Source organism: Uranotaenia lowii, chromosome 1 (genome assembly GCF_029784155.1).
Source record: "Uranotaenia lowii strain MFRU-FL chromosome 1, ASM2978415v1, whole genome shotgun sequence".
Taxonomy (NCBI): Eukaryota; Metazoa; Arthropoda; class Insecta; order Diptera; family Culicidae; genus Uranotaenia; species Uranotaenia lowii.
In genome coordinates, this window is record NC_073691.1 from 38004182 (window position 1) to 38026980 (window position 22799).

At 35.4% G+C, this 22799-nt stretch overlaps 1 protein-coding gene across 1 annotated transcript in view; it reads left to right on the forward strand.

The window, feature by feature from the left end:
• LOC129739061 (pituitary homeobox homolog Ptx1) overlaps nt 1-22799 on the forward strand; it is a 145765-nt gene that overhangs the window by 32746 nt on the left and 90220 nt on the right. The window contains exon 2 of the mRNA XM_055730438.1: nt 2854-3529. Coding sequence (XP_055586413.1) covers nt 3082-3529 — 448 coding nt within the window. The 5' untranslated portion in view covers nt 2854-3081. The remainder of the gene's footprint in view (nt 1-2853; nt 3530-22799) is intronic.

Genomic DNA, 22799 nt, shown 5'->3' on the forward strand with positions numbered 1-22799 from the left:
TTAGACAATTTTGACAATTTTGACAATTTTGACAATTTTGACAATTTGGACAATTTTGACAATTTTGACAATTTTGACAATTTTGACAATTTAGACAATTTTGACAATTTTGACAATTTTGACAATTTTGACAATTTTGACAATTTTGACAATTTTGACAATTTTGACAATTTTGACAATTTTGACAATTTTGACAATTTTGACAATTTTGACAATTTTGACAATTTTGACAATTTTGACAATTTTGACAATTTTGACAATTTTGACAATTTTGACAATTTTGACAATTTTGACAATTTTGACAATTTTGACAATTTTGACAATTTTGACAATTTTGACAATTTTGACAATTTTGACAATTTTGACAATTTTGACAATTTTGACAATTTTGTCATTTTTGTCATTTTTGTCATTTTTGTCATTTTTGTGTCATTTTTGTGTCATTTTTGTGTCATTTTTGTGTCATTTTTGTGTCATTTTTGTGTCATTTTTGTGTCATTTTTGTGTCATTTTTGTGTCATTTTTGTGTCATTTTTGTGTCATTTTTGTTTCATTTTTGTGTCAATTTTGTGTCATTTTTGTGTCATTTGTGTGTCATTTGTGTGTCATTTTTGTGTCATTTTCTTGTCATTTTTGTGTCATTTTTGTTTCAATTTTGTGTCATTTTTGTGACATTTTTGTGTCATTTTTGTGTCATTTTTGTGTCATTTTTGTGTCATTTTTGTGTCAATTTTTGTCATTTTTGTCAATTTTGCTTATTTTGTTTATTTTTCAAATAATTTTAGTTTATCAGTTATCTTTTTCGATTCGAATGTTCTTCAATTCAGTTTTGTGCTGCGTCGATAAACTAAAGGCAAACCTCCATTATCTGTTTTCATCTTGAGGTGATTTTGTCCAGTTCAGACGAGGAGAGCTCTGGTGTAGGTCGCACACTCTAGGATGTTCATCGGTTTGCAATGATTTTCCTTCTCTAAGTTCTTCCTTGAGTTTGCTTTAAAATGTTATGTTGGGTAGAGAGGGTGATGTCAGTTTTCCTTCTTCTCTTGAGTTACATTTTGTAAAGAGGGGGAACTCCAGCTTCCAGAGAGAGGAATCGAGCTGGAAAATCTGGCTCAAGTGGCTGCACGGAATGGTTCTGTCGAGTTACGTATTCTTACAATTGAAAATGGAACCCAAGCCAATATTGGCTGGAGGATTTGCCTCGATGGAAACGAAGGATGAAGGTTAGTTTACTTTTTCGGTTCAATTCTTATTTACTCCATCTTGAAATCGTCTCCATGCCATACTTTCTTCATGTTGTGTATTCATTTGCACAAAAATGGACAAAACATGGCTGAAAAGATACATATATACAAGCTTGTCCTCCATCGATGCAACTTTGATTATTTTTTCAAGGTTTCCCATTTCAGTAGTTGGAAATCTTGAGAGACTCAAATAGCTCTCGAAAAAAATTAACTTTAAAACACCAATTTAATGAACCTCTGGTCCCAATAAACCATTTTTATTTGTCAACGCACGCGTTGATTGACGCATGACAACCTTTTGGCCCAAATTCGGCCAACGAATGGTGCGTCGTAAAACCATTTGATGGAAGGATCGGACAGGTTCATCAAAACACCAATTTCGAAGATCCAAGCTTGACGGAAAGAGAGAAACTGGCATCAGACAACAAGTATCAACCATCAAATTCCTCTCGTTTTGGGATCAGAATGCGAAACGAAATCGTTGTTTTCTTCTCTCGTAAAAATAACTTTCAATTTTTAATTTGTTGGACTGTTGGACCAAATCTCCGGATCCGAACAAATTTCGAAGAAAGCACGTTGCCTCTATTTTCATCATCTTAAATTTATCGCTAAATTTGTATATTTATCTTGAGATCTCGAAAATAAAGATTTTCCCCAGTTGCGCTAGAAGTTCATAAATATTGTAACCTACTTAAAACATAAAACAGGAACAATTGTCAAACAGAAAGATATACCTACTCATTCAAAAAAAAAAAAAAGAAGATAAGTACGTGAACAGAAAGTTCAAACTGCGAGATCCTCATCCAGAAAAGTAGTCCAAAAGATGAACAGGAAAGTACCAAACCTCTTGTAGCGATAGGAAGCAAATGGCTCCCCACCGCCACCAGAAGCCCAACATTGTCATCCCCCCTTACCTTGGCCCGTGTCCGGAATTATGACACTCAAGTAGAGAACAAAAAAAAAAAAAAAGTCGGCCATAACTCTCAAACTCTTCCACGTGGTTTTCTTCCTTTGAGAAACTGGCAAAAGGTCCTAAACCATGGGAAAAGAGAAGAAGGTGGGTGTTTTCCGCCCACAAAACAGATCATAACCATAAACTATATCCAATAAAGTTGGTAAGCTTTTTTCGGTGTTCTGCTAAGTCGCTGCACGACGGACGTGAGCATGTTGTGTCGAGCCTCTTTCAGCTACTTCTTTCGGCAGCAGGAGCTTTTCGGGTTTTCGGTTAGCTGTTAGGCATTAGCCTTTTCTGGTGGTCGAGAAAATATGACTGGAAGTTTTTTCTTACTTTTAGGATGTTATGGCTATGTGTGTTTAACTTACTTAGCAGATAATTAAACAAAGGCTTCTATGTGAAATACTGATTCTCATTCATTCAACAAGTTATAAGAAAAATGTTTAATTAACATTGCCTAAATCCGACCTCTATTTCGAGCGTCAAAAACGCTCTCTGTGTTATTCAATAATATTCTGGAGTTCTTAAAAAGAAGCTCCAGTTGAGAATACTTTTCTGAACGGACACCAAAAATTTGTCTTTTCACTGTCTAGCAAAATACAACCTCGAAAAATTGTCTAATTTTATTCGTTTTTCCGTCTTTTATTTTTGTAGATTCGACAACCAATCCCCAGTGCTCGGAAGAATAAAATACAAGACCACAGTGCCAGAAGCTAATATCCAGACCCTTCCTCCCGGCTCGACGGACGAGCCCCTTCGGAACCCCATTTTTGAGACCCCCGGTACCCGCAAACAGTCAAAACGATTTATCTCCGGCCGTACAAGGACATCTTCCCGGGCGGTGGCCATAACCAGCTTAGCTCGTTATATCCACAGTCCGTGATGGAGCGAGGCGGGGGCGGAACGGGGCTGGGCCTCGTCACCGGGGGAACGACTTCCGGTGCCGGTGGCCTGGACTCGATGGCCGACACCAGCGGCCTCTGTCTGCAGGATCTGGTAGGGAATGGTGGGGGAGGTGGTGGTGGTGGTGGGGGTGGTGCTGGAGGAGGGAGTAGTGGAGCCACCAGCAATGGAACCTCGGACCATCATCTGCATCACAACCACCACCATAACAGTCACAACAGCAGCCATCATGGGAGCTCGCTGCATGATTCGGTTGGCGGTGTAGGTGGGGTCAGTGTTAGTTCGGCCTTGACCAGTTTGATGAGTCCCGGGATCAATAGTGCCAGCCTGGGGCATCTGCATCATGGGACCCCGGATCTGAGCGGGCATCACCATCACCACCAGCATCCGACGTCGATGCTGCACGAGCCGCTGGAGAAACTGAAATGTGAGTAGATTTTTTTAAAAGTTTATTATTAAACAGGACCATTCTTAAGGATAAAGTATAATCGGGGGAAATTTTTTGGGGGTCGGACATTCGGCCGAAGGCCGATAGACCGAAAGATGTGAGGCCGAAGGTCGCTAGGCCGAATGGGTTAAAAGGCCGACGGATGTTCGGCCGAATAGGACAATAGGCCGAATGGGACCTTAAGCCGAAGGTTATTTGGCCGGATATTATTTGGCCGAATGGTCACTAGGCCGAATGGTCATTTGGCCGAATGGTCATTTGGATGAATGGTTATTTAACCGAATGGTCATTTGGCCGAATGGTCACTAGGCCGAATGGTCGTAAGGCCAAAAGATCGTTAGGCTGAATGGTCGCCGGGCCAAATGGTCGTAAGAGCGAATAGATGGTTGGCCGAAACGTCGTTAGGCTGAAAGGTCACTAGGCCGAATGGTCATTAGGCCGAATGGTCATAATGCCTCGTAAGACCGAATGGATGCTAGAAGGTTGTTAGGCTGAATGGTCGTTGGGCCGAACTTATGCTAGGCCTATAAGACATATTATCGCTTTTTTGCATGTTATTCCGATCAGAAGTTAGGCCGAATGGTCGTTAGGCCAAAAAGTCATCAGTAATCAAGCCATTCGGCCTAGTGGCCATTCGGCCTAACGCCCATTCGGTCTAGCATGTAGACAAATGTAAAAGGTTTCTTATTGACCAAGCAACCATTCATGAAGATTATTCAGTCTTATGATCATTCGGCCTAACGACCATTTGGCCTAACGACCTTTCAGCCTAGCATCCATTTACCCTTACGACCATTTAGCCTGACCACCATTCGGCCTAATAGCCTTTCGGCCGAACATCTATTCAGCTTTACGAACATTTGGCCTCAAGACCTTTCGGCTTTGCGACCATTCGGCCTAACGACCTTCTAGCATCCATTCGGCCTTACGACCATTCAGTATTATAACCATTCGGCCTTTCCACCACTCGGCCTTACGACCATTCGGCCTTACGACCATTCGGCCTAGTGACCATTCGGCTTAGTGACCATTCGGCCGAACATCCTTTCGGCCTTGCGTCCTTCCAGCCTAATAGCCTTCGGCTGGATAACCGTTGGCCGAATAACCCATTCGGCCTTGTGACCTATTCGGCCAGATAGCCCATTCGGCCTAACATCCATCGCCCGAATGACCCTCGGCCGAATGGCTTTCGGCCGAATGACCCAGCCTCAAATGGCCCATGAACTCATCAGCAGAAGTCTTGATACGTTGAAGGTTACAGAGCAAAAGGTCTAAATCCATTCGTACATATTTTAATCAACTCATTTAAACAAATTGAACAAGATAATCAAGATTAACAAGATAAACAAGATAAACAAGATAAACAAGATAAACAAGATAAACAAGATAAACAAGATAAACAAGATAAACAAGATAAACAAGATAAACAAGATAAACAAGATAAACAAGATAAACAAGATAAACAAGATAAACAAGATAAACAAGATAAACAAGATAAACAAGATAAACAATTAACAACAAAAACATGAAAAATTCAAAAAGTTTAAAAACAAATTCAAACAAAAGACTGAATACGACAAAAAATAAACAAATATAAAATTATGAAGAATGTCAAAAACAGTAAATATGACGAAAAAAAAAAGAAAAGTGCAAAATGCATCCAAAACATGATGGAAAAAAAATAAAAAAATGAACACAAATGATTGGAAATTGACTAAAAATAACGTTTTTGTAAATAATAATTAATGTTTTGTAAAAATAACTGAAAAACAAGATGAGAAAAAAACCGTTTGATTTTGGCAACATTCAATTTTCTCAACACAAAATGTACGGGCGTGTTGCCAAAATCGGGGTCTATTTATATAGCAAAATAAATTAAATACTACAATAAAAAAAAAAACAAACAAAAAGATAAATAAAAAAATGATAAAACAAAATAAAAATGATGAAACAAAACAGAAACAAACAAACAGAAAAAGACTATGAAAAACCACGTTTCACAAAATAAAACATGGTTGAAAATCAAGTTGAACGAGCTGGAAATGGATAAAAAATTTAAGCTATATTATCAAAAAAGATAGAATAAGACAAAACAAGGCTGAAATTTTAAAAAAACATGATTAATGAAAATTTAAAAAAAAACATTATTCATCAAGAGGAAAAAAAATGAACAAGACAAAAAACACTGTTCAGCTAGAAAAAAAAAAACAAATAACAACGGAAAAAAATAAGATTAACAAAGCAATACGAATTAATTTTAATAACAATAAAAACGAACGAAGTAAATTAAGTCAAATTAAATTTCAACAAAAAGCCCTGTGCGGACTCGATTCTGCGTTCCCCCTATTTTTTCGGGAAGGAAAATCGAATCCAACGGATAAGAGAGTAAATTTTTTTTATCTACGATAACCTTTTGTTCAGCATTTCTGTATGTAAAAAAGGGTATAAAATTAATTTTGAAAGACATCTTTGGAAAAATGTTATGTCTGCGTGTCAGATTTTGAGAAGAGACAAGAGAGGACTTTTTATTTTAAAGTAACACCTACTTCCGAATTTCTGACCTGTGTTCTAAGTGGCTTCCAAAATAAGCGTTTATAACTCGTAAACTTTTAAAACAGTGTTTTTTTTTAAGTTATTTGTTCTCAAGATAATGGATTTTCTAAAAACGCAACAGGCTTCCAGTAGAAGTCGTTATAGAATTGGAAAACTATTCAGTCGATGATCTCGATACAATCAATTGCAATGGTTCAAATTCAGCATCTTCGTTGCTTCAAAATACCAAAGCATTACTACAGCCAATGGATCAGAACATTATCCAGATAATCAAATGTTGTTATCGGCTGATATTTAGTTATGTTCTCAATAGTTCTGAGGAATTTTTTTCTTCTTTAAAATGGAAACTAAATTATTTGTTAATTGGATTTATTGTCTGAATCACTAAAAAATAATGAACAGATAATCGAGTCAAAGTTGTCGGATAATCAAAATTGGATTAACGAGACTCCGGATGTTCAAGTCTACGTAGAATTGAACCCACTTTGTATAGCAAGATGAAACAAGTCAAAACAAGTTTTAAAAAAATCAAACTAAAATGATACAGAAAAATTTAAAGCAAGATAGTGAACAAAAAAAGATAGTTGAAATCAAATCAAGACGAGATGGGAAAGTGTTAGATGAAATAGGCAAATAGCACAAAGTAGGGCGACACAATTAAAAAGACTGGAATACGAAAACCAAGACAAAAAGAAATATAACAAAACTATACAAATTAAAATAACCAAGACGAGATAATAAAAAAAACAACTTGAATTGAATGAAATTACTAGCTTCTAAATTTACAAATATTGGACATTAAAAATTATTTTTATTTCTTATAAACATTATCTAAAAACTTGGAAATAATGCTGAAAAATTTATAAGGATTTAAAGTAGTGATCAAAAAAGCAAGCCATCGACATTTAATCAATCATCAAGAACTAGGAAAATTTTTTCATAAGTTATCATATTGGTCTTCAAATTTACCCCAAAATTTGAAATTTGGTTTATTTTTGCTGCCTAAAATCTCATGCTTTTTGGCAGATTATTTAAAATTTCATCTCTAGGGATGAATGACAGCTTGTTAAATTCCCGGAATATCAGATCTTCAAGGTTTCAATGTAAGGATAGATTTTTTCGTGAAGAAAATAAACCATAAAAATTTAAAATGTACATAACTTCGTGCGTTTTCATTAAAAATCATGAAAAATCACAAAAATTTGTTTTGCAATGTAAGTAACTATTATTTTTTTTGATTTTTTTAAATTTTTATTTTTTGAAGTTTTTTAGGGAAAATTTGTGGTGAAGAATTTTTAACCTTTTTTCAAATGCTCATAATTTTATCATTTCAAAGGGAAATAATTAAATTGCATAATAAGCAATAAAGAATTTGAATTTACCTTTTCATTAGATTTTTACTATTTGTTTAAAGTGTAGTTCAACCTGGAAATCGTCAATGACTTGACGGTACATTTTTACTAAGGTTGCCAGTTTGCCGGTTTTTTTTCGGGTTTACCCGGTTACGAAATACAAAATTTTGGAAAAGTCCGATCCGACCCAGTTATTCGGATTTTATTAATAAATGCCCAGATTTATTTACTTTTTTTTACCAAATTTAGCAAAAAAAAAAACAAACAAATTGTTTAGTAAATTTTGTTTTATTTTGGATTCTAAAACGGAATTTTTTAATCAAGTTTCATAAAAATAATCATCAAAAGTTTTTAGGAAGCCTCAAAAAAAAATTTATCATCTACTGATAAGTTTTAACGAAAACAATTTTTTTCGAGTTTTTCCTCTTTGTTTAAGTAGTGCAATTCTCAGGTTTTGACTAAATTTGCTCCCCGGATTTTTGTCATCAATTTTGAAATCAAATTTTGTCAACAATTTTCAAATCAAAATTTGTCCGGTTCGGATACGTGCGGAAAAAAATCTGGCAACCTTAGTCTCGATCCCGAAATAATCTGAAAAAAATACCATTTAGTCACTCCCTTATGTAAGAAATAATGACAATCAATCTATGAACGGTTATTTTTGCTAAACATTTTACAATGCAGGTGGTACTGTTAAACACTTTATGATATTACAGCAGGGAGCAGACTAATCTGGGAAAATTTAATTTTAAGAGCTTATAAAAAATCATTGTTGTTTATTGCAATTATGATTTCTAAGACGATTTTTTTTAGTTTATTTTCCTTCAAAAACAACTCTTGGCAAAAAATACATGGATTTGAGTTACAAAAATACATCAAATTTAAAAATTTTGGGAAAATTTTAAGGCCTTCTGCACAATTCTGTTACGTACTAAAAATAACCTTTTGCATTAGACTGAATCGATTTGAGATCATTTTCGAATTTCTGAAACCCTGGAGTCTTAAAAGCTTTGTTTTGGTCCAAAATTCATTCATGATTTTTTGCAGAATTTTTAAGTTACGTTTACATCCAGTCCTTCTCTTACACCTGACCTTTTCTGAACATTTACATGAGTGAATTTATCTTGAACGTTCGTATGGGAAAATGGAATATTTTGTTCGGAAAAATTCATCATTTTTGTATCTCTGTGGAACCGATCCAGCAAATGGTTTTTGTGCCAATGTATGAAATCATTAAAGGAAATTTTCCGCGGAACAACGTATCTCATTGGTAAAAAAAGTTCTTAGGTGTTGAATAGAGGTTTGTATTTTGGCATTGAAAACAAACAATTCAACTGACACCACCGCGGATGTCTAGCAAAGTTAGTATAACTTATTTGCAAGAAATATCTTGCTAGGTACTAGCAGTGATGTCAGTTGAATTGATTGGTTTTCAATGCCAAAAAAACAAGCCGAAACCACAGATAAATTTTTTATTTCGCAGAATTTTGAGTAAATTTTCATCACAGAATCTGTGTCGCAGAACACAGGATTTTGGAAATTTTCACAGTTTTCACCGATTTTTAAAATTTTGTACCTACGTATTTCCAAAATTATACAATGTAATGTCAACATAAATTATTGATTTCTAAATTAGTTTGGCAAAAACATGCTAAGACTGGTAATGTTAACTGATTTTTCTAAAGTGAAATGTAATAAAGTAAATTTCTTCATGATTTTTCAAAGAAATATATGCTGTTAGCATCACAAAAAACCATCACAGAATTTCTGGGTAAAATCACAAAAAGTCAGATTTTTTTTTCTCGCAAAAACACAGAATTTTTTCGGCAACCTTGAAAGACCCCTATTCTGATATCTATTTTGCCTAAAAAGATACAAAGTTACGGTCTTGACCAAAGTTTTACAGAGGAAAAATTTATCTTTATAACTTATTGATTATCACAAAAACTATCACCAAAATCGGTTCCTTAGAAGATACAAAAATTATGTTTATTTTGCGAACAAAACATTCAATTTTACCATATAAACATAAATGATAAATTTACTCATGAAAGATTCTGAAAAGGTCAGATGTAAGAAAAGGACTGTATGTATCGGATGTGTCGAGAAAAAATATTTAAATTTCATATGCAAACATAAATGTTTACATTTAGTCATCTAAACTTAACTAAAAAATTCTGCAAAAAATCATGGATAAGTTTTGAACCAAAACAAAGCTTTCTTACCTAAGGTTGCCAGAATTTATTCAGCATGTATCCGGGCCGGACAAACCGGGCAATTTTTATATAAAAACCTGTCAAAATCCTAGCATTCGATTTCAATTGACAACCATAAATCCGGGCAATATTCAGGCAAATTTTGTCAAAACTCAGAAATTCCTCTACAAAAATAAAAAAAAAAGATTTTTTTTGTCATCAAGATTCATCGATAGATTTTGAACCTTGTTTTAGGCTTCCAAAAAAACCTTTCATGATTATTTTTATAAAACTTGCTCAATAAAAATTCGTTTTGGAAGTGTTTGTTGTTTTGTATGTTTGATTTGCCAATTAAAGTAAATAAATCCGGGTATTTTTCAAAAAAAATCCGGGCAACCGGGCAGGGTTGGTATTAAATATCGGGGCAAACCCGGATAAAACCGAGCAATCTGGCAACCTTATTCTAAACCCCAAGGTTTGAGTAATTTTAAAATGACCCCAAATCGACTCAGTCCACTGTTGCATTGAGTTTTTAATTAAATTTACCTATTTTAAGTTAAAAAAAACTCTTATTACACAAAGGACCGTTTGATTTTGACAACTCAAAGTGTGGTTGAAAACTATTTAAAATAATTCATTTCGGAGAATCCTAGATTAAAACATTGGCGACAAGACTAACCCTGTGCACGAAGTGCTACAAAAATTGTGTTGCTGTGTAAGTAATAAATATGGAGCAATGATACACAAGAACCTAAAAAGATATTTGACAAAATAATCTTAATTAAGATATTTAAAAAGGATCAAAGAAGAGCCTAAAATAATCTCGAAGGAGACCTTAGACTCAAAAGAAAGCTTGAAATAGTCTCAAAGGAAACCTTAGCTTCAAATAAGAGCTCAAAATAGTCTCAAAAGTGGTCTTACTCCCAAAGGAGAGCTTGAAATAGTTTTAAAAGAGCCCTGAGCCTCAAAAAAGAGCTTAAAATAGTCTCAAAGGAGACCTAAGTCTCAAAGAAGAGCTCAGAACAGTCTCGAAGTGGACAATAAAAAAATCTCGAAGGAAACTGGAACAAATCTTAAAGGATACGTAATAAAAGTCTTAAAAGAGACATAGAAGAGTCTCAATGGAGACGAAAAAGTACCAAAGGAGATCTATGAGAATTTTAAAGGAAGTTCGAGTAGAAATTTCCTTCAAAAACCTTAGCCAGTTTTTGCACATTTTCCTAAAGCTAAATTCTCATGCCTCCATAACAGATTTTCAAACATGCAGAATTCTCGAATCCGTTGTAACATTCATCAAATTTTTAATAAAAGTAATCTCAATCAGCTACAATACAATACAATACATTCTACATTTATCCTATTTCCATAAGTCTCCATTGAGTTCTTGTTTAGAAATCTTCTTAAAAATATTGAAATAAACCCGATAAGTCTCAAATTGGTAAAATCGAAAAGTTAAAATGACAAAAATGGAAAACTTTCCTCTAAGATAGAATTTTAAAACGTTTACCTACGGTTGACAGAATTTAAAACAGGCAAACAAAACTTAAACGAGAAAAAACGCGTTAGGCAAAATTTACTCCACCGGAATAAAAATCACTTCCGTTTTTCGGTAGCCATTTTTGCTCCCTTTCTCCAGAATGGTGATACGGGTTAGACGTTTGAAAACAGATCATCTCCCTTTTGGTTGGGCCGAATAAAATCGGAAAGGAAAAGTGGCAGGGCTCCCGGCAAAGAGCAGGGGAAAAACTCGAGGTCGAAAGCAACCCCCCGAAGCTATCTTCATAAATCTCAATTTAAACAACGTCCCGAACCCCAAACTTTCTTCTACCTTTCCAGCTCCTCTTTACGTCTGGCGCCTCCTTTTTCCGGCTATGGGAAACCAAAAACCCGTGAAAATATCGATTTTCCGTTTTCCTCCATTCGAGCGGATCTCAGGCTCCCAAAAATGATAACAGCAGCAGCACCATTTTTGATAGTGACAATGATGAGGTTGATGATGATCCCCATAATCGTGCCCGGAATCGCTGCCACAAAAACGGAAGCAGAGTCATAACTCCTTCCATTTGCCATCAATCGATTCCTCCTGGAAGGTCCCTCGATTCTGAAGCTAGAGTCGGGGGGGGGGGGGGGGGGGAAACGGTTCAGTTTATTTTTGTTTCACGAACACTTTTGGTTCAGGGGAACGAGAAAGAAGTATTGATTTTTGCCATCAAACTGTATGCGCACAATGATATGTCTTTCGGGGTTGAATATTTATGACCACATCACCGGGTTTAGGGGTTTGCCTGGGGCTAACTTTTGCTCAACCATTCAAGGAGAGAAGACGACACTCCATGAATCAGATCTTGGTGAACTCTGAGACGAGCAGGGGTTGAAGAAAGTAGGGAAACAGGAGACAGGGTAACAAAAAAGAGGTGATGATTTACTGGTATTTATTTAGGGAAAACCCAATATTTATGTACACATCGACCGGCCCACGATACCAAGACAAGAACGAGCAAAGATCCTTCCCGGGGACAACTCTTCTCGAAATCTGGAAGAGTACATCTTCGACTGACAGCAGACGAAACCAACCATCTGGGCTTCATGAGAATCATAAATTATATATTATCTGCTCGTTTCGTTTGGGACTCTGGCTTGAAAGTCGGTGCCAGGCTGTCTGGGGTGTGGGAATTTCGGGTGAAAGTCATGCACTACTGGCTTGTGTTTTTTTTGCTTACTTTCTTGGGAAAGACTGCATATCATCGAAGGACTTCTTTTGAAAACGAGTATATGGAGTATGATTTCTCTTCCAGAGGAGTTCCTCTCAAAAGATTAGTTAATAGTTTAGTATCATTAAGATGACGATAAGATATATTCCAACTGACTTCGAAACTCCCTCAAGAATTACCTACTGATATTTGAAAAAAATTTAACCGGTTTTAAAAAATTGCACAACACTAGTTTTTGACCAGAAAATTTTCTACTAAAGCCCTGAATTATAAATATTGATATTGAAGTTGTAAGGCGGGAGTATTGTAGGGTGAAGTGTGATAATTATTTTTAAACAATATTTTAGGACAGTCAAACTTTAAGTCATCATTGCAAACCCCATGTCCGTTAAATTGCTTACATTACCTTCAACGATATCCACCCTCAACCCAAATACAATCCAAAAAACTTCGTATTTATGAAACCTGCCCTTACAGGAGGCTGTCATAAATTTTGCATACCGGCAGCTGGGAATTTTCCCTCGCAGAACAAAAACCCTTGGAAAAAGTGACACTTATCATCATCACCTTCATCTTCCTCCACGAGGCCGGAGGAAACACAAAATTTTCGGTCACGCTCAATCGAAACCATGTTCCATTACCTTATTTTCTGTTTACTTTGCTCCGTACCGAAACTGTTGCTTCTTGTTCGACAATGAGACGGTATAGAGTAAAATTTGAAATTTAAGAAGAATTTTACAAAAACATCGGAAGCACCTTCACGGCCAATTGAGCACCCCACTCGAGAGGGGTCTCGCGGAACATAAAGAAGATAAATGAATTCCCAAAAACGGGAGATAATCGCAAATAAACAAATTTTTGTTCGATTTCGTCGGTGTCAAAACGTAATCGAATTGCTGGCGAGCCCTGCTGCTGAAATAAGGGTCATTTTCCTCGAACCTATTCGACTCTGTTGGCTTCGAAGCGGGAAGGCTAAAATTGAGCAATTTGTTTTTCATTCAAACTTTTGGCCCCGGGAGAAGCTGTCAGACGAAGCGGGAAAGGAAATCGTTTCGTAGGCACTTTTTAATCCCTCGGTGAGGCTGGAAGTGGCACTAGAATGGTTCACTTTTGGGGAAAAATCATGCGTTTGAAGACAAATGTTTTGAATATTCTATGCACATTCTTCAGAGAGGCTTAAAACACTGTGAATAGATTCTAAGGAGATTTTAAAGAGATTTTTTTTAAGGAATTGAACAATTTTTAAGAGATTCTAGTTTGAGAGATCCGTAAAGAATCTCAAGAGATTTTAAAAAAATTATGAACATATTCCATAGAAATTGTTGAGACATTTAATAAGATTCTAAAAAGATTCTCATAAAACTCTTTAGAGAAACCTAAGAGAAAATAAACAGATTCTTTAGAACACTCAAAGAAAAAATTGAAATATACTAATACGACTCTTATGGGATCCAAATTGTTAGGAGATTTTAAAGGAAATTTTAAAAAGATAATTAAAAGATTCTTAAGAGATTCTTATAGGGATCCTTCAGGAATTCAAATGAGATTCTTAAGAGATTCATAAGAGATTCTTAAGAAATTCTTAAGAGATTCATAAGAGAGTTTTAAGAGATTCTTTAGAGATTCTAAAGAGATTCTTTAAAGATTCTTAAGAAATTTTCATGAGATTTTTGGGAGATTTTAAAGAGATTCTAAAGAAATGTTTAAAATATTTTTGGAGGGATTCTTAAGAGATTCTTGAGAGACTCTTAAGGGATTCTTAAGAGATTCTTTGATATTCTTGAGAGATACTGAAGAGATTCTTAAGAGATTGATAAGAAATTCACAAGAGATTATTTAAAGATTCTTAGGAGATCTTAAGAGATTCTTAAGAGATTCTTAAGAGATTCTTAAGAGATTCTTAAGAGATTCTAAAGAGATTCTTAAGTGATTCATAAAAGATTCTTGAGAGATTCTTAAGAGAATCTTAAAAGATTCTTAAGAGTTTCCTAAGAAATCCTTAAGAAATTCCTAAGAGGTCCGTATGGGTTTGTTTTAAGAAATTTGGAGATATTTAAGAGACTCTTAAGAGATTTTTAAGAGGCTCGTTACAAATTATCAAGAGATTTTTGAAAGATTCTGAAAAGATTCTACAGATATTTAAAAGATATTTTTGGGTGATTAATGAGAGTTTTTTAAAGAGATTCTTAAGAGATTCTTAAGAGATTCTTAAGAGATTCTAAAGAAATTCTTAAGATATTCGTAAGAGATTCTTAAGAGGTTCTTAAGAAATTCTTAAGAGCTTCCTAAGAGATTCTTGAGAGATTCTTAAGAGAAGAATTAGATTCCTTAGAAGAAGCTAGAGATCCTGAAGAGATTCTTATGAGATTCTTAAGAGAATCTTAAGGTATTCTTAAGGTATTCTTAAGAGATTCCAAAGAGATTCTAAAGAGCTTCTTAAGAGATTCTTACGAGATTCTTAAGAGATTCTTGAGATTCCTAAGAGATTCTTAGGAGATTCTTAATAGATTCTTAAGAAATTCTTAGAAGATTCCTTAGGGATTCTTAAGAGATTCTTAAGAGATTCTTAAGAGATTCTAAAGAGATTGATAAGATATTCTTAAGAGATTATTTAGAGATTCTTAGAAGATTCTAAATAGATTCTCAGGAGATTGCTAAGAGATTCTAAAGAGATTCTTAAGAAATTCTTAAGAGATTCAAAAGAGATTCTTAAGAGATTCTTAAGAGATTCTTAAGAGATTCTAAAGGGATTCTTAAGTGATTCATAAAAGATTCTTAAGAGATTCCTAAGAGGTCCGTAAGGGTTTGTTTTAAGAAACTTGGAAATTTTTAAGAGAATCTTAAGAGTTTTTGAGAGGTTCTTAAGAAATTATCAAGAGATTTTTTAGAGATTCTGAAAAGATTCTACAGAGATTCAAAAGATATTTTCAGATTCTTAAGAGATTCTTAAGAGATTCTTAAGAGATTCTCAAGTGATTCATAAAAGATTCTTAAGAGATTCTTAAGAGAATCTTAAGAGAATCTTAAGAGTTGCTTAAGAAATTTTTAAGAGATTCCATAGAGGTCCGTAAGGGTTTGTTTTAAGAAATTTGGAGATTTTTAAGAGATTTTTAAGAGTTTTTGGAGAGATTTTTTAGAAATTATCAAGAGATTTTTAAGAGATTCTGAAAAGATTTTACAGAGATTTAAAAGATATTTTCAGGTGATTCAAAAGAGATTTTTAAGAGATTCTTAAGAGATTCTTAAGAGATTCTTAATAGATTCTTAATAGATTCTTAAGAGATTCTTAAGATATTCTTAAGAGATTCCTAAGAGATTCTTGAGAGATTCTTAAGAGATTCTAAAGAGATTCTCAAGTGATTCATAAAAGATTCTTATGAGATTCTTAAGAGAATCTAAAGAGAATCTTAAGAGAATTTTTAAGAAATTCTTAAGAGAATTCTTAAGAGATTCTTAAGAGATTCTTAAGAGATTCTCAAGTGATTCATAAAAGATTCTTAAGAGATTCTTAAGAGTTACTTAAGAAATTTGTAAGAGATTCCTAAGAGGTCCGTAAGGGTTTGTTTCAAGAAATTTGGAGATTTTTAAGAAATTCTCAAGAGTTTTTGGAGTGGTTCTTCAGAAATTATCAAGAGATTTTTTAGAGATTCTGAAAAGATTCTACAGAGATTTAAAAGATATTTTCAGGTGATTCATAAGAGTTTTTTAAGAGATTCTTAAGAGATTCTTAAGAGATTTTTAAGAGATTCTTAAGATATTCTCAAAAGATTTTTAAGAGATTCCAAAGAGATTCTAAAGAGATTCCTAAGAGATTTTTACGAGATTCTTAAGAGATTCTTGAGAGATTCCCTAGAGATTCTTAGGAGATTCTTAATAGATTCTTAATTAATTCTTAGAAGATTCCCTTGAGATTCTTAAGAGATTCTTAAGAGTTTCTTAAAAGATTCTTCAGAAATTTTAAGGAGAATCTGAAGAATATATTTTGAGGTTCTTGAGAGTTTGTTCAAAGGTTTAAAAGATATTTTTGTGGGATTCTTAAGAGATTCTTTAGCTAAGAGAGTCTTTAAAGATTTTTAAGATATTTTTGAGAGATTCTTTAATGAATCTCAAAGGATTTTTGATACATTCTAAAGGTTTTATGTAGAGCTTGTTTGAAGTTGAATTAAAATTTTAATCAATTGAGAAATATTGAGAGGTTCTTTAGAAATTATCAAAAGATTTTTGAGAGTTTCTGAAAAGATTCTACAGAGATTTATAAGATATTTTCGGTTGATTCTTAATAGTTTTTTAAAAGATTCTTAAGAGATTCTTGAGAGATTTTTAGGAGATTCTTAAGAGATTCTTAAGAGATTCTTAAGAGATTCCTAAGAGATTCTTGAGAAATTCTTAAGAGATTCTTAAGAAATTCTTAGAAGATTCCTTAGAAGGATCTAGAGATCCTTAAGAGATTCTTATGAGATTCTTAAGAGAATCTTAAGGTAGTCTTAAGAGATTCTTAAGAGATTCCAAAGAGATTCTAAAGAGATTCTTGAGAGATTCTTACGAGATCCTCAAGAGATTTTTGATAAAATTCTAAGAAATTCGTAGGAGATTCTTAATAGATTCTTAAGAAATTCTTAGAAGATTCCTTAGAGATACTTAAGAGATTAATCTTAAGAGTTTCTAAAAATATTTTAAAGAAATTCTTAAGAGATTCTTAAGGATTTCTTTTGAGATTTTTGAGAGTTTCTTCAAAGGTTTGAAAGATATTTTTGTGGGATTCTTAAGAGATTCTTTAGCTTAGAGAGTCTTTAGAGATTTTTAAGACATTTTTAAAAGATTCTTTAAAAGAATATCAAAGGGTGTTTGATACATTCAAAAGGTTTCTGTAGAGCTTGTTTGGAGTTGAAAAAAAAAATTGAACTCATTCAAAAATATTGAGTCAAATATCCCAAAACAAAACATTAAGCAAAAGTTATGTTTTAATAATTTCATTTGATTGTTACTCAATCAAACAATTTATTTGAACGATTCTGTCTATAGAACATCATAGTTTCCCGACGAAGGGGTGCAAAAAGCTTTCTCGCCGAGCCCTTTTTTCATATTTTATTCCTTATTCTCTTTTTCCTCAACATCCCTTCTTCCTTTCCCAAAACCGAACAGAGCCTTTGCCATTGTTGTTCTTTTTAACAGTACAAAAACATCACAAGTGCCAAATCTCGAGAGGGGTTGCGCTGTGTAGAACCGAGAGGAACCCCTCGAATCGACTCGCTTTGGTTCGGTTCACTTGTAGCGAATTTTTTCGGGCAGCAAGAAAACGAGCATACCGAATCATGATCTAATTGAGCGCTATTATGTCGGGTGTAATTTGTTTAATTGTGATAACACAATGCGATTACATCATCATCATGCTACAGGAAGCAGCAAAAGGAACAGCAGTTTTGTGGCAATCATTTTTCCGACTTCGATGTAGGAGTTGGCTGTGCTCATCTGTCCGGGATGATTTCTCAGCAGGGGGAAAGGGCATTATGTGGCAGCAAAAGCAGCAGCATATTGGTTAATTATTATTGGATTATGCTGGCAAGTGATTCTGTTTTTGGGAGGGAATGCATAAATATGAACGAGATTTGTAACATCGAGAAGAAAAAGATTGTGTAGAAACTCCCAAATTAACTATACAGAAAAGATACTATATTGAGTAAACAGTATACAATAAACCGTATAAAATAAATAGTATACAGTATATTGTTTATAATATCCAGTATACAGTATAAAGTATACAGTTTACAGTACACAGCATACAGTATACAGTATTCAGTAAACAGTATACAGTATACAGTTTACAGTAGGTATACAGTATACAGTATACAGTATACAGTATACAGTATACAGTATACAGTATACAGTATACAGTATACTGTATACAGTATACAGTAGATTGTATACCGCATATAGCATACAGCCTATAGTATATAACTAGTATACGGCTACTGGGTTGTCAACCCAGCTCGTATATCACATTGAGGAATCGGATCCCAAGGAGCGGTGGTGCAAAGTCATCTCCTCGCAAGGACTTGAGGTTCTCTCAAAAAACCTCTCCTCTTGGCGACTTGAGATGTGACGCTTCCTCACGATGACTCGAGGTAAACGTACAAATACCTCTCCTTTCGGTGAATCGAGGCCTGATCTCTCCTCTATTGACTTGAGCGCTGGCTTCTCCTCACAATGACTCGAGGTTTAAACTCGTACCCTTCCTCTAGACGACTAAAGGCCTGATCTCTCCTCTTGCGACTCGAAATCCGACCTCTCATCATAAAGACTCGGAGTTGAACACACAGGCCTCTCCTTCTGTAGACTCGAAGCTTTCCCTCTCCTCTTCTGGCTTAGAGCCCGACTTCTTGTCACCAGGATTCGATGCACGCCACCGGTCGACAGCAGCTTATCCTGGACACGTACCTGTCGCAGCACACGCACAGAACTCATCGCAACTGCTCGGATGATTCCCGACGAAGAAGTCATCCTACACCAACCCAAATGGCTCACCCGACGTTGAAAGCCACTCTCCCGTGGGTATTCCCCGACCGTGGAATAACCCTCTCCCAACAACTTCCACTACCGAGAAAGTCAAGTCTAATCCCCGCAGCTTCGATCATCGAGAAACGTTTTACTGAGATACTCCTCGAAGGTGGAGCATCTTATACACGAACGCGGCATACTCACGACATACCCAAGGAATACCCATGACATACCACGTCATCCACTACGCAGAAGATGTTGTCTTGTCTTTGAAGCTTCAAACCGTGGGATCGGACAGCGGCTATTGGGTCAGTATACTTTGACCGATGTCCGATCTTCTTTTCTACTTTTGGCTGGTAACCTTAGGTTTTTTCCCCGCGGCTTTTCTTCTGTCCGTCGTGTGCCATCTGGTCCTGGAGCGAGTCCAGGACAAAAGCACCTTGTCCTGGACTTGCGTCTGTCACAGCACACGTTTGGGACTTTCAAGCTATGACTTGGATGGTTCCCAACGATGACGAAATTCTACACCGACTCAAGAGACTCGCTCGGCTTTGAGAGGTTCTTTACCTGTGGGTGCCCTCATCAGTAGTTCACTCCCTTCTTACAAGATCCGCTGCGAGAAAGGTCTTGTCTTATTCCGCTGTTTAACCCGTAGGAAGCAACACTACATATGTTGGTACGTGCCGCTTCGAACCTTAGACAAACGAAAACCACGTGTTATGGTGTCTCCTCTGGTGTCACTACAGACCGGATTAAATGGTGAGGCTACGTGTCTTAATGGTACTTTCTGAAGCATCCGAGACCAGTTAAGAACTGTGTCATGTGGAATTCCACTCCACCGTGTTTTCACCCTAGCCAGGTTCCCTATATGCGGGATCAGACGATGGGTCCATCTACCTCTTGCTGAACTGTCCCACAACTGATGCCAGTTGGACATCGAGTCCTCTTTGGCGAGTTTTCGCACGGTGGGCGTGTTCTTATTGGGGTAGTAATAGACATCCTCCTTTCACAAAACCGGATGAAGTGGTCTGGTATCCACTGATAACCCGCAGGTTCATCAGTCGTTGAAAGCTAGAGTCTCTGCAAGTTACTTTGTGTTGGTGATACAGAGTAAAGAATACTATTAGTAATATGATCATATTTATTCTCGTCAAGTCATGTAGAAAGGTCAGGTTACAATAGTGATTGATATAGGCTTGGATTATCCATCTGTGATATGTATGCCACTAATGATTTTCAACCTGTTCAACTGGCAACAGTTCCAGTGATCACTACGAATTATCTCTTAAATAGTCGATTCTAGAACAATGGCGAACAACGTTCTCTCTCACTTGCGACTCTCTGTTATTGTTTACATTTGCCAAGCGGTTTGTCAGTCCGGATCAATCGCCACGGTGTAAACCTCGCATAGTTCGGTCGTCGCGAGTGTAGTTAAACACTTCGTTTTCCCAGGGCTGGCTCTCCGTACCGCAAGATTGACTTGGTCACTCTTGACAGTATCCTCTTTCTGCTACTACGGATTGTCGAGAAGCTTGACATCATCCGTGTGAATGCAGCCGTGGCCATTGCCGCTCTCTTATACGCGTACTTGAAGTGGCTCGTGAAACTGAGCCTATCGGCGACCATCACTCTCAGTTACTGAATTTGTCATCATCACTATTGTAATATTCTGCCATCTATGCACACTGCCTAGCACACAGACTTCAAGTTGTCTACTCCCTGACTGACTTCCATCACGTAACACGTTCACTCTCAACTGAGATACTAAGTTTCCTTACACGCTCATTCAGGATACCACATCCTCCCCTTGCAACGATTGGCTTTGAACTTTTCGTTCATTCCACGATATTCCGGATGATAAATAATCATAACTTTAAATTTTGTTCAAATGCCTTGTCGGACGAATGTCTCATAATACGAATTAGTTTGATATAACTCGAATCCATACGAGTAGCTGTTTCACGCCTATCAATGCCTTTCAAAGTCTTCTCTGTGGCATCTTCAATTTCTTAGTATTTTCTTGATCAAAAACACAAATCTTATTAGAAGCTGAACGGGACATTCCTCCTATACTACTTGAGTCTCTAATATTCATTGAATCACTGAGAGAACTTCAATAAAGCTTTGAGTTCTGCAGTCCTTCCTTTACCAAAAACGAAAGAAAAAAAATTGTTGGTTTGAAGATTTTTCCTTATTACAGGTTTTTGTAATCGATGTCGTGCAATATCATGCATCAATTTAACTTAATATTTCCAATACATTTTCGAGATCCTGTATCCTCGAGAAATAATATACATAAATTACCATTTTAGTAGTCATGCAAAAGTTCAGACAATTTTTCGCTACCATAGTTTTTTTCACAGTTCATCAGTATTGAAAGTATTTATTAAAGTATGAAAGTCAAAATTTGAATGAAAAGTATATTTTTTAAACAACTTGATCGTTATAAAATCATTTTCATATTTTGAATGCATTCTCCTCTTTGCTTCCTGATCCTTTTGCACAGAACCATGAATTTTGGATTTCCTTTTCTCGTATGCGAACTTTCTTCATATTTTAGTCCACTTTTCAAAACATTGTTTGCTGCTTAAAGGTCGAAACAAAAATCTTCGTTTAGTTTTTATTTTCACTGTACCAAGAATGTATGCACGCACACACTATGTGGTTCACTTCTGTGAACACAGTTCATAGATTCTGGTAGACGTATACACCATAAAAAAAATCTTTCTTTAAAAAAAATGAACGAAATTTACAGATCGGAGTTCATAAATTTGATCTTGCTCAAATTTTGTTTTGTTTGATTATTAAAAACATCAATCTCAAATCTTAATATTTTTTTTTAAATTCAAACTTTTTACATCATAACTTTTTGGCTTCTTCGAAACTAGACAAATTTCTATCATACTTAACTATCTTTGTTTCTATGAAATGCTGCTTTTCATTGGATGAATCATAACCTCATCCCGTCATCATTCAACTCCTGTTTCTCAATACCAATACTAAATTCAAGTCATACACCATATTGCAGTTATAATAGCTTTTCTAGGTACATTTGAGAATGAAAGTATTTTGAAAATATCATTGTCGTTTTTATATTTACAACTTCCGATAGATCGTGGTGGTTCCAGTTTTATGCATATATTTACATTTATTCCAGTGTGTCGATTTGTCGGTTGGAGATTGATTTTGATAGTGCTAAATGTTCAACACAAGTACCGCAGTATGGAAGACAAGGTTGCCAGCTTAACAAGTTTACGGTTTACTTATTATCAATTTTTTTTGTTAATCTTCACTATCATTATTTCTATTTCTCTATAAATCTTTTATTATTGTGAATGACTTTTATTGAATCTTCCCAATTCACAGTTTACAATACATTTGGTTTCGCAGTCATCAATACAGTTTGATTCAATATAGTACGCCTGGGCAGAACCCGACTGTACAGAACTTTTGCCATGGACTGAATTCGACTGAAAATTATTTTCTTAAAATTTTTCCTTAATTTTTTTTTCTTTTTCTGTTCTTTTAGTACGCCATGGGCTTAACCCGACTGTACTCCTCTTTCGCCATGAACCTTTGTAACTCGGCTGAAAGATTTCTTATTTATCTCGCCATGGGCCTTACCCAGACTGATCATTGCTTTTGCCATGAGCTTGACTCGGCTAAAAGACTACCCTATCCTATATACGTCATTGGCCAAACCACACTGTATTATGGATTGTTTTTTTTCTTCTGTGAATCTGTACCGCTCGCCTGCGAAAGAAAATACTGTTTCTGGTAGCACTGGCACTCTCGAAATACTCACCAACACACACAAGAAAAAAAAACACAAACGCTGAGCATTCTTTATGTAGGAAATAAAATTGCGCCCGCAATATTTCGATTTGCATATCATTGAATTTGTTGCTATTTGCCTTCCTTGCTTGTTCAAATTAACTGGCAA